The 13,032-nt window shown below is 40.7% G+C and overlaps 1 protein-coding gene across 1 annotated transcript in view; it reads right to left on the bottom strand.

Annotated features, from left to right (window-relative positions):
- Positions 1–13,032, bottom strand: part of kcnq1.1 (potassium voltage-gated channel, KQT-like subfamily, member 1.1) — a 192,109-nt gene that overhangs the window by 33,073 nt on the left and 146,004 nt on the right. The window contains exons 9-11 of the mRNA XM_020918481.2: positions 10,740–10,835; positions 9,784–9,900; positions 3,867–3,987 (exon numbers count right to left, since the gene is read on the bottom strand). Of these exons, the coding sequence (XP_020774140.1) occupies positions 3,867–3,987; positions 9,784–9,900; positions 10,740–10,835 (334 nt within the window). The remainder of the gene's footprint in view (positions 1–3,866; positions 3,988–9,783; positions 9,901–10,739; positions 10,836–13,032) is intronic.

The raw sequence follows: 13,032 nt of genomic DNA, 5'->3' as shown, positions 1-13,032 counted from the left end.
TTTTTTTGAAAATCTACCTTGATAAAGCCAGTATTTAATATTTAGGATCATTTATTTTATATTTTAAGGATCTTAGCATGATTAAAGACTGGTGGCTCATTCTAACGTGTTAAACATGCACATATTTCAATTATTCCCTGTATTGAGCATCAGTCTACTGTCCTCGATCGGCCCTCTGCTTCATCTGTGTTTAGATATGTGGCCCTTTATGAACAAAGTTTGAACACCCCTGATTTGGATCATTGCAGCCCTGAAATTTCTAATATTTACTGAGCAAAAGACCTGGAGTAGTCTTGGTTTAGTCCTGGTTTGGTCTTGGTGTAGTCCTGGAGAAGGCTTAGTTTGGTTCTGATTTGGTCTTGATCTTGGTGTAGTGCTGGAGTAGTCCTGGTGTCCTTGTTTAGTCTCAGTGTAGTCCTGGATTAGAGTTGGAGTAGTCCTGGTTTAATCCTGGTTTAGTCCTGTTTTAATCCAGGTTTAGTCCTGGTTTAATCCTGTTTTAGTCTTGTTGTAATCGTGTTTCAGTTTTGAGATTCATTTGACACAGAATCTTACAGCCAGGTCTCTTTGTAGATGTGAGAGTGATGTGACAAACAGGATACAATAGGAAATTTGTCAATGTCAAGTGAACTGTTGAAAGGTCTGGGTGTGTAATGTGGAGCAGGTCTAAATCACACCTAGAATCAGACCCCACAAGTACAGTCTCTGCTGATCCTCTCATGTATTTTTAATGCTCCAGAGTGTGCTAGTGGTATTCATCACATCATGGAGACTAGAATCTGTATGCACGCTAGCATAATGGGATCCTGCTTCTTTATGGGGACAAAAATCATGTAAATCCTTTGTTTTTAGACCAGTAACAAGATTTAAACTTCAGATATGGGTTAAAATAACTTAAGGTCCCCATATGTTTTATGAATTATTTCCAGAAACACACAGAGTCTGGGCAGGTCCAAAATAAGTGAGAGGTGGTTTCATTTTTCAGTTCACAAAATGTACAGTTTGTGTCCATTGCTCTTCTAAAATGATTCTTTAGTGGAAAACAGCGATGTAGAAGTTTGTAGCAGATTTCCCTTTGCTTGTTGGTGATGAGATATTTGTGAGATAATTTTTCCATGGATTATTGTCAGTAGAGTCGGGCTGCTCACAGCGTACAAGTAGAGCTCCGTTTGGGAGGTGCACTTGTGGTGATAGTCGCTCTTTTTACACGGCGACTCATTATAAGGCAAGTTTAATTGAAGATGAAGCCAAGTAAGTTCCTTTTGAAAAGTTTTTCAGAGTTTGGTGCAGCGTCTTTACTCACACCTGCTCAAGCCTACATCTCCGGGTGCTGGTCCTGTCCTGACGCTTCCCCAATTTAGGCTCCTGGCTCCACTAACGACATCACTCTGTTGCAGTCAGTGAAATAGCAGCAGGGGTAGCCCTGTCGTCATATCACTGAATACATCTCAGAACGTCTAATAAACAAAATGTGAACTAAAACATGCTCATTTAATACTATTGAGTTTGGAAAAATATCAGAATAAATTTATATTTTTGTTTATTAAAATAAAATGTCAAATATTGGTAGGAACTATTTTGTCTTCCCCAAATATTGGTTGTGACATGTCCTCACCGTCCCTCTGCAACAATTGGGCGAGAGCAGAGGTGGGAGGTGGTAACCAGTATCTGTACTGAAGTAAGAGTAAGGTTACTTTAATACTATTTAAAGTAAAAAAAAAAAAAAAAGTGACCTGGATTTAAAGAGAAATAATAATAGAAGTAAAAGAAAGAATGTTTTTGCAGAATATACTACTTCAGTACTGACTAAGACACAAGTTTACATAAAGAACAGCTTCTGGCATTTCCAAAGGAAAGGCCACGGAAATGTATAAAATAATTCATATCTGAAGGTAAGGTGCATAGTAACCACAACTTTCACTAAGTAAGAGTCTGTGCTTTTGTAAAGGAGTAAAAAAGCGAACTATGCTGCTACAGTTTCTTCTTTCATTTCCTTATGTCTGCAATATTCAGAATTCTTTATCTTTTCTTGAAATATTTCTGTGTAACCAGAGGTAACAGTCCTAAAAGAATGCACACACAAAAGAGTTCACTGGGCAAAAGCCAGACAGCCCCTAACAATAGGAAGGATGGTCTCTTAAAACTTTCTTCTTGGCTATTGCAACCCATTGAAAAACTATTCCTGTTGAGTGCCAAACATTTTACTCACATAAGGGTACTGCTACTTCAAAATAACATTACTCAAGTAAGAATAAAACATTTCCTCAAGTAAGTACTGTATTTTCTGGACTATAAGTTGCTCTGGAGTATAAGTTGCACCAGACAAAAAATGCGCAATGAAGAAAAAAAAAAAAAAAAAACATATATAAGTCACACCGGACTATAAGTCACACTTTTTGGGGACATGTATTTTGTAAAATCAGAGACCAGGAATCGACATTTCATCTTGAAAGGCAAGTTAGTAATAACAATAGAACAAGAAAACAACAGACTGAATAACTGTTAATATGTTAATGTAACATATTAAAAGTTATTCAGATAATTATAGCATAAACAACAGAACATAAGTTTACTAAACTCACAATCCACTCCAAATCACTAAATCCACTGAATTCTTCATTGTCGGTGTCATTTCTGCGCGACCTCTGGAGATAAACCATAGATCCATGATGTAAACAGAGCACCACTTCCTCTTCTGCGTAGCTGTCGTCAGACTCAGCATCAGTTCCAGTTAGAACTAGAAAAGCACTCAGAGAGCGCAGACCTCCGCCAAGGACTACCCCTATTTTTTATATAAATTGCGATAAAATCAGTCTTCTGGATCAGATCCGGATCAGCCTTTGGAATATGAAAGAGGATCCCATCCCTGAGTCAAATTTCATGGGATTTGGTCAATAATTAACCGAGATATTGAGAAACAAAATTTTTGGCCCCATTTACCACAATGTTAACTAAAATTTCAAAGTGATCGAGAATCCAGGATTTCTTCCGGATCACCCCCAAAATGAAATCAGTTCTTCCTTTTCACATTTCCAACAAATCCTGAAAATTTCATCAAAATTGGTCCATAACTTTTTGAGTTATGTTGCTAACAGACAAACAAACAAACAAACAAACACACAAACAAACACACAAACAGACAAACGCCGGCATAAACATAACCTCCTTGGCGGAGGTAATTATTCCAGCCTTTCTGAATCCCGACAGGATGGTTTCAATTGTCATTGAAGTTCATGCTTTGTCAATTCAGCCAATGACTTCCAGGAAAGATAGATAGGGCACCCTCCCAGTTCCCACGAAACTGTGTTCTCCATTCCCGCTTTCTACCAGTCCCTCACAAGTTTCTCGCTCAATCCAAACTTTCTCTCTGCTGCTCGATTATCGTTTTCGGCTGCATATTTCATTATTTGCAGCAAGACAGCGGCTTTTTCTACAGGACACATGCGCAGTAGAGTGTGAAGGGACAGTGGTACAGGAGTAATAGTAGTACTAGATACTGACACACAAGCCTAGAGCGCCTTCTCGTGGCTGTCAGCCTGAAAATTTGAATATATATAAGTCAGAGGACCACCCAAACCATGAAAAAAAGTGCGACTTATAGTCCAAAAAATATGGTAATAGTACACAACACACAAGTAGGCATTACACTGTCAAATACAGAATTCAAACAGGATCATTTTGACAGCAGCGTAAAACCATTTCAGTTTGAGACACCTGTGTATTTTTTATTTTTTTGCTTTAGGTGAAATCTCTTCTAATCCACATCTGCCACTCTCATCCAATCATTCTGCACAGTAGGCCAGCTCACATGTCGGGTACACCTGTCTGCGTTACCATGGAGACAGCAGGGTCAGGGGGGTGCGTACCTGTTCCCACGGTGCTGTACACGTCTCTCCCTCCGTCCAGCGCCACGTCGTACGAGATAGTGGGGATGGTCGGGGAGGTGGGGCTGAAGTCGGTGCTCCTCACTTTCTTCCTCATTTTAACCTGTATAAAAGACAGAACAGACTGAACAACTGCAAGTATCACTGTCATATGTGTGTAAAAGATGGGACAGACTGACATTCTCACTTGTATAGAGTTTGGGATAGTATTTAAAGATACAAAATACTAGTCTTAGCGTTTATTCAAAAGTGACCCAGCAGTTTATCGGGATGTTCAGCCGTGCTTTTCTTTGCTTTTTAAGTGTTTTTATATACTATATCAGAGAATTCTGCAATACTGTCACAGCAATAGCGGATTTCCATGGTAACTCTGAACAGCTGCATGTCATATTTTCACCTGTATACAAAAATGGGACAGACAGAACAGCTGCAAGTACCATTTTCACCCATATAAAGGACAGAAAAAGACTCAACAGCTGCAAGTCACATTTTCACCTCTGCATAAATGATTTAAAAGATTGAACAGCTGCATGTTTAATTTTCACCTGTGCATAAATGTTTTAATAGAAGGAACAGCCGCAAGTCTCATTTCATCTGTATACAAAGGATGGATCAGACTGAACAGCTGAAAGTATCATTTTCACCTGTAAACAAAAGATGGAGCAGACTGAACTGCTACAAGTCTCATTTTCACCTGTATACAAAAACGGAACATACTGAACAGCTGCAAGGATCATTTTAACCTCTACACCAGGGGTCTTCAATGTTTTTTGAGGCTGGGGACCCCCAAACGTGCCCCCCACTATATGTATATGGCATACAATTGTGTTTTTATTAAATTGGGCCTAGTGTTGTGTATAAACAGCTACTCTGTTATTGTACATTCAGTACTAGGGGGTATTTCATCAAAGTCGCTTAACAAGTCCAGGCTTATCCTGAAATCCTGAGCTGAATCTAGCTCAATCTCCAGTTTAATCCATGACAGAAATAAGCCTCAGACCAAAGCAAAACTCAGGCCTGAAGTTTAAGCTGCATTTTGTGCTCACAATGACTCTCAGAAGGCCAGATCAATGGAGCAACGACACCACGGGAAACTGGCTCAAAGTGTGACTTTTTTTTAATGATCTGATTAAACAAGAGAGGACCCACAGCGCACACTAGGAGAGCTTGATTTGGGCCACGGAACTTTTCCGCTCATTCTGATCTGAGGGGCGAGAGGAAAGACACGACTCCCCCATCCACTCTTCTCTCTCTTCTCTCCGTCCTCTCCACATCACTCCCCCTCCTCTCCTGGTCACTCCTCTCTGTCCACGGAGCAACCGGGAGAGGGACCCGGCTGCGTAGTCCAGAGCCTGGTTAATACACCCGAAGTTGCTTCACCCCTTCCTGATGCGCAGTAATACGTGCAGATCTTACGTTAGACTGTGCATAAAAGGGAAGCAGTAACAGAACGGGAGGGGAGGGACCGGGAGCTGCACCGCCAAATGCTATGCCAGTAGTTTTGAGTGGATTCATGTGGTGCTCATATTAAGCACTTGGAGCCCTACATGTCGTGCAAAATGTGCGTAATGTGTTGCTATGAATCAAAAAGCGATAAAATCTGTGCTGATGTGTTTGGAGTTTGACAAGGGAATGAACAGGGACAGACATGATGAAGGAGTGCACAGACAAAACCGACTCAAAACCAGTTCATCCTCATCCTGCAAAAAAAATTTAAAAATAAAATAAAATAATAATAATAATAATAATAAAATGGCAAATCAACCAAAGATTCCATGACCCCCCTGTTGAAGACCTCTGCTCTACACAAAAGATGGGCTAAAAGATGAGATGAACTGAACAGCTGCAGGTCTCATTTTCACCTGTACACCACACATGGAACAAACTGAACAGCTAATCCCATAATACTCACTCAAGTCTCATTTTATTCACAGACAGAGAAAATGTATATAATTTAATAACCGACTGAACAGCTGCAAGTTTCATTCACCTGCAGTCCACACAGAACAAAGTCGACACTCCAAGTCTAATTTCCACCTGCTCCCATCAGACAAAACAAACTGAACAGCTGCAAGTACTCCTTTCATCCAGTCTAATTTCCCCTTCGCAATTCATACAAAACAAACTAAACAGCTGCAGGTGTTCCTTTATACCATCTGATAAGGAAGAGCAAACTGGACAACTGTAAGTATCATTCTCTTGCACACACTGGCCTCAGGCTTCATTGAAACAGACATAATAATAACAACTAATTGAACAGCTGCAAGTCTCATTTTCACCTCCACACATAGAACTGGATTAACTAGACAACTGCAAGTAATTTTCACTTGCGCACATTGGACAGAACAAACTAAACAGCTGCATGTGGTCATTTTCACCAGCGCATATCAAACAGAGTAGACCGGACAGCTGCAGGTGTTACTTTTCCCGTGTATAATAACAAATAACGGCATTAACTCTCATTCACCTGCACACACACCGCACATAAATAACCGAACAGCTGCAACAAGAAACTAAACAGCTGCAAGTCACATAATAGAATTGACACAACCGAAAAGCTTCCATTTTCATTATCACATGTTAGAGTTAGAAAAAAGCTGTCAACATTAGAACTGAGAATTTAAGTTGTTCTTCTCATTTTCACCTTCACACAGTAAGACAAAGGATCAGCTGCAAGGTTAGTTTTCACGTTTGGCTTTGATTTAACTACTAAGTAACGTGGCAACTGTATCCCACTCTCATTGTCACAGTAAACAGAAATAACTCAACAGCCAAACATCCCATTTTCATCACCGCACAACAAAATAAACAGAGCAGCTGCAGGTCTCATTTTCACCTGCACACAGAAAGAAAACCTACTTGTCAGAGATATGCTTTATTTATAGTTGGGCAAGTGGAAAGCAAAAGAGACATTGTACTGTGATGGTGGATTGTAAAAGCACTGAGCCAGCTTTTCTCAAAACCGATTTCAACCAGAGTAGAGTCTGAAAACAGCATTCATTTCCTTTAAACACAAACAGAATAAAACAAAACTGATCCAAATGCATTCTGTAGCAGTTATTTCCCCTCAAATGACGCCACCAGGTCAAGTTAAGAGTCAAAAATGTGGAGAGGCACTCGTAGTAATAATGAATGTGTTTCCAATGTATTTGTTTTTGTTTATTTTTTTAAGCAATAAAAGTACAAATAATTGAAATGACAAATGTGTTAAATCAAATAAAATACAAACTAAATTTCATACCACTTAAAATTACTTTATCAGTCCATCAATTGTTTTAGCTTTTCTGTCAGGAAAAAGATTATCTCACAACTTTTTCGATTACTGTGAGTGTGTATACACGCACATCAGTATCCCGGTTTCTTCATGGTGCATGTATAGGCAATATCCCAGTTTCAGTATCCCGGTTATGGCAGTATCCCGTTAATTAGAAACCGGGTTACTGTAGCTGGTATATTCCGATAGTGACTGGGACACTGTGGCATTTTTACGCAGTATCCTCGTTACTGCGACATAAAGTTGAGCGGATATGCGTCCAAAAGACAAACATTTTCCAGTCTTTTCACCACAACAGTAACGACATAAATAACGTGACCAACATAAATAAAGTGACCATACGTGAGTGAAATGACCCTAAACCTGCACACGTACAATCTGCACTCGTATGACCTGCACGTTTATAATTGCTGAAAAGCTAAAACATGAACTATCTCCTACAATATACGCACAGAACAGACTCACCATCATTAGCACCTCTTCTGTCACAAAAAGAACACACATAATCCACTGAGTCGTGTCCTTTACTCTGATAGAAGCTGATCACATCAGCGGCACAAGGAGTGAGCTGTTTTTATCACCGCTAACAGTTTATGCGTTCTTAAGTTTCATTTCTGTGAAATGTAAACCAATGTGATCAAAGCTGAATTATATTATCAAACAGGCTGATGTGGCTCTATAGTGGTTATGGTTTATATTAGGGATGGGTATGATTAGTCAATTAATCGATAATTGATCATTAAGAATTTCATCGATTACGTTAATTTTAATTGACAAACTGAATGTAGGTTGCTGTGCGTAGTGTGACCAAACAGGTCTGTACATGTGTCTCTCTGCACTCAGAAGGAGCAAGACACAAACATTCGGTCAGTCTGCAAAGTACCAAAGCACAAATGTGTATTTAACGATGATTTGTACAAGAAATTCTACGCTTTCCATTGCGTTCAGGACAAGTGGGAGGTCATGTGCACAGTGTATAAAGCAGGAACATATGTTTCGGTGTCCATTGGGAAAAAGTTTTGCCAGGTGAGAGTCGCGCAATGTCGATGACGAGTCCCCACCTCCCTCCCCCCGTACCGTGTCCTGGTTTTGACAAACACAAATCTGGTCACACTAACCTGTTTTCCACTGAATCATGTCTTTTAATCTGACAGAAATTGACCGCATCAGCGACACAAGAGCTGTAGTTTTATCTTTGCTTAGTTTATGCAAATTAGCGATGTGGTTTTAAGTTTCGTTTCTGTGAGAGTTGCGCAAAACTGAATTAAACATATTATAATGTCAAACGGGCTGATGTGGCTCTAGAGTGGTTACGGTTTATATGTCGTAAAGTTGAGTTTATTTATGCAGATTAGTAGTGCAGATAGTAATAATAATGATGATCATTTTAATATAAAAACTTTAATGATTAATCGATAATCGATCGTTAATTCTTCCGACGATCGATTAATAAAATTTCATCAAATGCCCATCCCTAGTTTATATGTTGTAAAGTTGAGTTTATTTATGCAGAAAATTTTAATGAAGAATCTGTTGGGTTTGATCTGTGCAATGGATTGTGGGATACCTCAAAGCTCCTTACGACTGGTTAAACTTCCCGAGCTTCCGACACTAAAGGAGCTCATGGTTTGTATTTTTCCTGGTTTATTAAATTGACTTAAGCTAATTTTTGCAATTACACATTTATAAGATTATGTCAAAAAACAGGATACTACATTTGATCATGTATACAGGGATATGTGTGTCTTTTCGTGTGTTTCTCAGCGCGCATGTATACGCAGTATCCCGAATACTGCCATAACCGGGATACGGCTAATAACAGGGATACTAATGTGCATGAATATGCACTCATTCTCCTCTGTCCCTTCAGAACTCACCATTGTACAATGTATCACCATCTGTTCTACTCACTCTGTCCTCCCAACATCAACTTCACTGGTTATTATTTATCTTTAAATGCATTCATCTCAGTTATCCTCAACATCTCAAACATTATTTAATTCCATTTAGATCCTCTTACAGTGTATGTCATGCAGATCAGATATTTTTTGTTGTCCCAAGAGTCAAGAAACAAATAGGAAAACCCTCATTTAAATATAGAACTCCCTTTGTTTGGAACAATCTTCCCTCATCGATTCATGCATTAACTTCTGTTCCTTCATTTAAAAATGCTCTGGTTCAATATTTACAAAACCCAAGTAATTGTTTTTGATCATTTTGTTGAATTTTGTTGTTCATCTTGTATTTTGTGATTATCTTTGAACTCTGTCTTTGTTTTTTGTTCAAACTTGATTTATTATGTGTCTAACAGTCAAGTGTGAGTGTGTGTGTGGTGCTGCTGATTTAGTTGTTTTAACGTTTAAACAGGAGATTGACTCTCTATCAGAAATGTTACATAACACACCTTTAAATGACAATAATAATCTTTATTTAACAGCTCTTATCATAATGCACCCTTTCAACCCATGAGTATACACATCATGTTTGAATGGCATTTACATCACCTTCCATGTGTTATGTGTGACATGTGGGAAGGAGGTGCCATGGTGGAGTGATGAATACTGCTTTGGTGACACAAAAGAGTTAAATGTAAGTATAACATCACAAATTTGTCTTTGTACTGACCGACTTCTTGGGCTTGGGGCTGTGCACAGAAGACGCTGGGATGTGGCTCCTCTTTCTGAGAAACATCTTGAAGGTTGCAGTCTGAAAGTTGTCCACTGCATAAGACCTCCAGGCTGTCTGTACACACATGAAACACAGATATGACTCCACCTTTAGCCAGGACTTATAAAAATAATAATGATGATGCATTAAATCTATATAGCACATTACAGCCAGTCTGCATCAGACGCCCCTCTAACCACCACCAACGCTCATCTGGATAAGAGGGGTCACTCAGCCAAATAAAGGACTCACCTGAATAAAAAGGAGTCACTCATCCTGGAAGGAGCAGGAGTTACTCACCTGGATGAGGAGGGGGAGGAGTCACTCACCTGGATGAGGAGGGGGAGGAGTCACTCACCTGGATGAGGAGGGGGAGGGTCACTCACCTGGATGAGGAGGGGGAGGGGTCACTCACCTGGATGAGGAGGGGTCACTCACCTGGATGAGGGGGGAGGGGTCACTCACCAGGATGAGGAGGGGAGGGGTCACTCACCAGGATGAGGAGGGGGAGGGGTCACTCACCTGGATGAGGAGGGGGAGGGGTCACTCACCTGGATGAGGAGGGGGAGGGGTCACTCACCTGGATGAGGAGGGGGAGGGGTCACTCACCTGGATGAGGAGGGGGAGGGGTCACTCACCTGGATGAGGAGGGGTCACTCACCTGGATGAGGTGGGGGAGGGGTCACTCACCAGGATGAGGAGGGGGAGGGGTCACTCACCTGGATGAGGAGGGGGAGGGGTCACTCACCTGGATGAGGAGGGGGAGGGGTCACTCACCAAGATGAGGAGGGGGAGGGGTCACTCACCTGGATGAGGGGGGAGGGGTCACTCACCAGGATGAGGAGGGGGAGGGGTCACTCACCAGGATGAGGAGGGGGAGGGGTCACTCACCTGGATGAGGAGGGGTCACTCACCTGGATGAGGCAGGCTGCTGCAGGGATCTGTCGGTTGAAGTGTTTTTGTCTCTGCTTTTGCTGAACTTTGAGAGCGAAGCCGGAGCCCAGGATTCCCTACAGAGAGGGAACAGAGTCATCCCGAGCAGCCCTAAATGTAAAGGGACTGTTCTATCACATTTCACTTGTCTGCTCTTTCAGATACAAGCTCTCAAAGTCAATAACCCACAGAGCAGCTTTAGTCTGACTTTCTGTGAGAATCACTGCACACATTCAGATGTGTTAAATAGTTCAGATAGTTTAACCTCTGGCGCAGTGTGGAGGGAAACACGTGTGCACACATATGAGCTGTGTGTCTAGCATCAAGACATACTTCAATGTATTTGAGGTATGTATAATATTCAGTGTAAGGTATACTGGGGGGAAATGTCTCCTCTGAATGTAAGCCATGCCACCAGTGCTGAGGCAACCTGTCCAGAGCAGTGGGCACAGGACCATCTCCAGATCTGGGTTCAAGCTTGGCCAGCTTGGCCAGTTATTAGTGGCCTGTAACTTGACATGGGGATTGTCTCCATGGTGACAAATTTAATGATATATTGTAAAGAAAGATGCCAGGCAAAGATAACATCTCCAAGAATTCAAGCAGGTGGCAAATCCTGCACCAGAAAAGTTACATAATATTGCTCTTTATATATATATATATATATATATATATATATATATATATATATATATATATATATATATATATATATATATAGTTAGTTCCCTGTCTATTGCTGCACCATAACAATGAACTTCAAGTGCATATGACTCTTGTGTGACATTATATTTGACATTTAAATATATGACATTATATTTAAATATAATGATCTTAACTGTGTTTTAGTCACATTAGTAGTCTAAGCTGTCATATGCACTTTCAGCAAAGAAATGTAATGTGATATATTGTGATGGCCCATGATATTATTGTGAGACTTCTGACGATACAATATTACAGTATTTCGTTATTTAGTAGAATAAAACTTGTGTATGCGGGTTACTTATGTGCAAAACCAGCATGTGCAGAAGTGTGATCTCTGTGCCACAGACGTGATCCTGTGTGAATGTAGCACCACAATGTGTTTCATAAACTCACAGTGACAGCACCAGTGCAGCCCTCCACACAGGCCATGATCTGTTCCGAGCTAAGGGAAAGCCCAGAGACCTCATTTACAACCAGTAATGATCCACCTATAGACTCGCCATGTTTGTATTCATACTTGCAGCTGATGTTATCCATGGGACTCAATCTGAAGCTCCGTGGCTCAAATTAGACTTTAAGATGATTTTTGTTTTAACACAATCTGACCTAAGAGCTGACTTAATTGGAACTACAAAAGGTGAGATGATTTGTGCTGTTAAACAATAAAATGATATAAAATTACAGTCACAAGCAAGCTCACGTTGTGTGTTGAAAATCAAACTCTTAGGCTACGTTTATGTGATGACGGTCTGAACAGAAGACGCAAAAGTGGCATCACTTTTTATTCTGCGTTTAGACAAACGTATTTGGGAGGAAATCTGCGTGCATACGGTGACGCAAAAGTGTGTGAAATTCGATTGGGTATGCATGCCAGGTGACCGCTCTGTCCGCACACACTTGTAGAGCTGCCAGACCAGTTTGAAGGTCTGATGGATGGAAATGATCCGACATGTTTGTTTCTGTGTACTGTATGTATGTGATGTATGTACGTGATGTGAGCCAATCTGACCAGAGTTTTGCGTCTTGGGCAGTGTAAATGGAAACGCTACGGCGGAGTGTATTCAACTTTTCCACTCTGGATGGTGGCTTCAGAATTTTGTGTTTTTCCATCCATCCATTTTCTTTTGCTTATCCGGGGCCGGGTCACGGGGGCAGAAGTCTAAGCAGGGACTCCCAGATTTCCTCCACCCCAGACGTGTCCTCCAGCTGCTCCGACCCCTAGACGTTCCCAGGCCAGCTGAAAGACATAGTCCCTCCAGTGTGTCCTGGGTCTTCCTTGGGGCCTCCTTCCTTTTTGCGTTTTAAAGCTGCAAAAACGCTGTCATTGTCTAAATGAAAGGCACTTCCGATTAAATAATTTGTCGTTTTTACCCACAAACGTTCTCGTGTAAACAGACCCTTGAACATGATCAGGAACATTTGTATTGATCACAGGCCTTTGAAAACTTGTTGTTTAAATCAATTTTGTATTTTGTATATATATATATTTTTTAAACTTCTTTGGTTGCTTGGTAACTGTTGACCATTCCACCATAGAGATATATGTAGAACACCCCCAACGTCACTACA

Source organism: Boleophthalmus pectinirostris, unplaced genomic scaffold (assembly GCF_026225935.1).
Source record: "Boleophthalmus pectinirostris isolate CB_2022bp ecotype Guang Dong unplaced genomic scaffold, ASM2622593v1 HiC_scaffold_19, whole genome shotgun sequence".
Lineage (NCBI taxonomy): Eukaryota > Metazoa > Chordata > Actinopteri > Gobiiformes > Gobiidae > Boleophthalmus > Boleophthalmus pectinirostris.
Note: the sequence above shows the minus strand (reverse complement) of the source record. Positions and strands in the feature narration are given on the sequence as shown.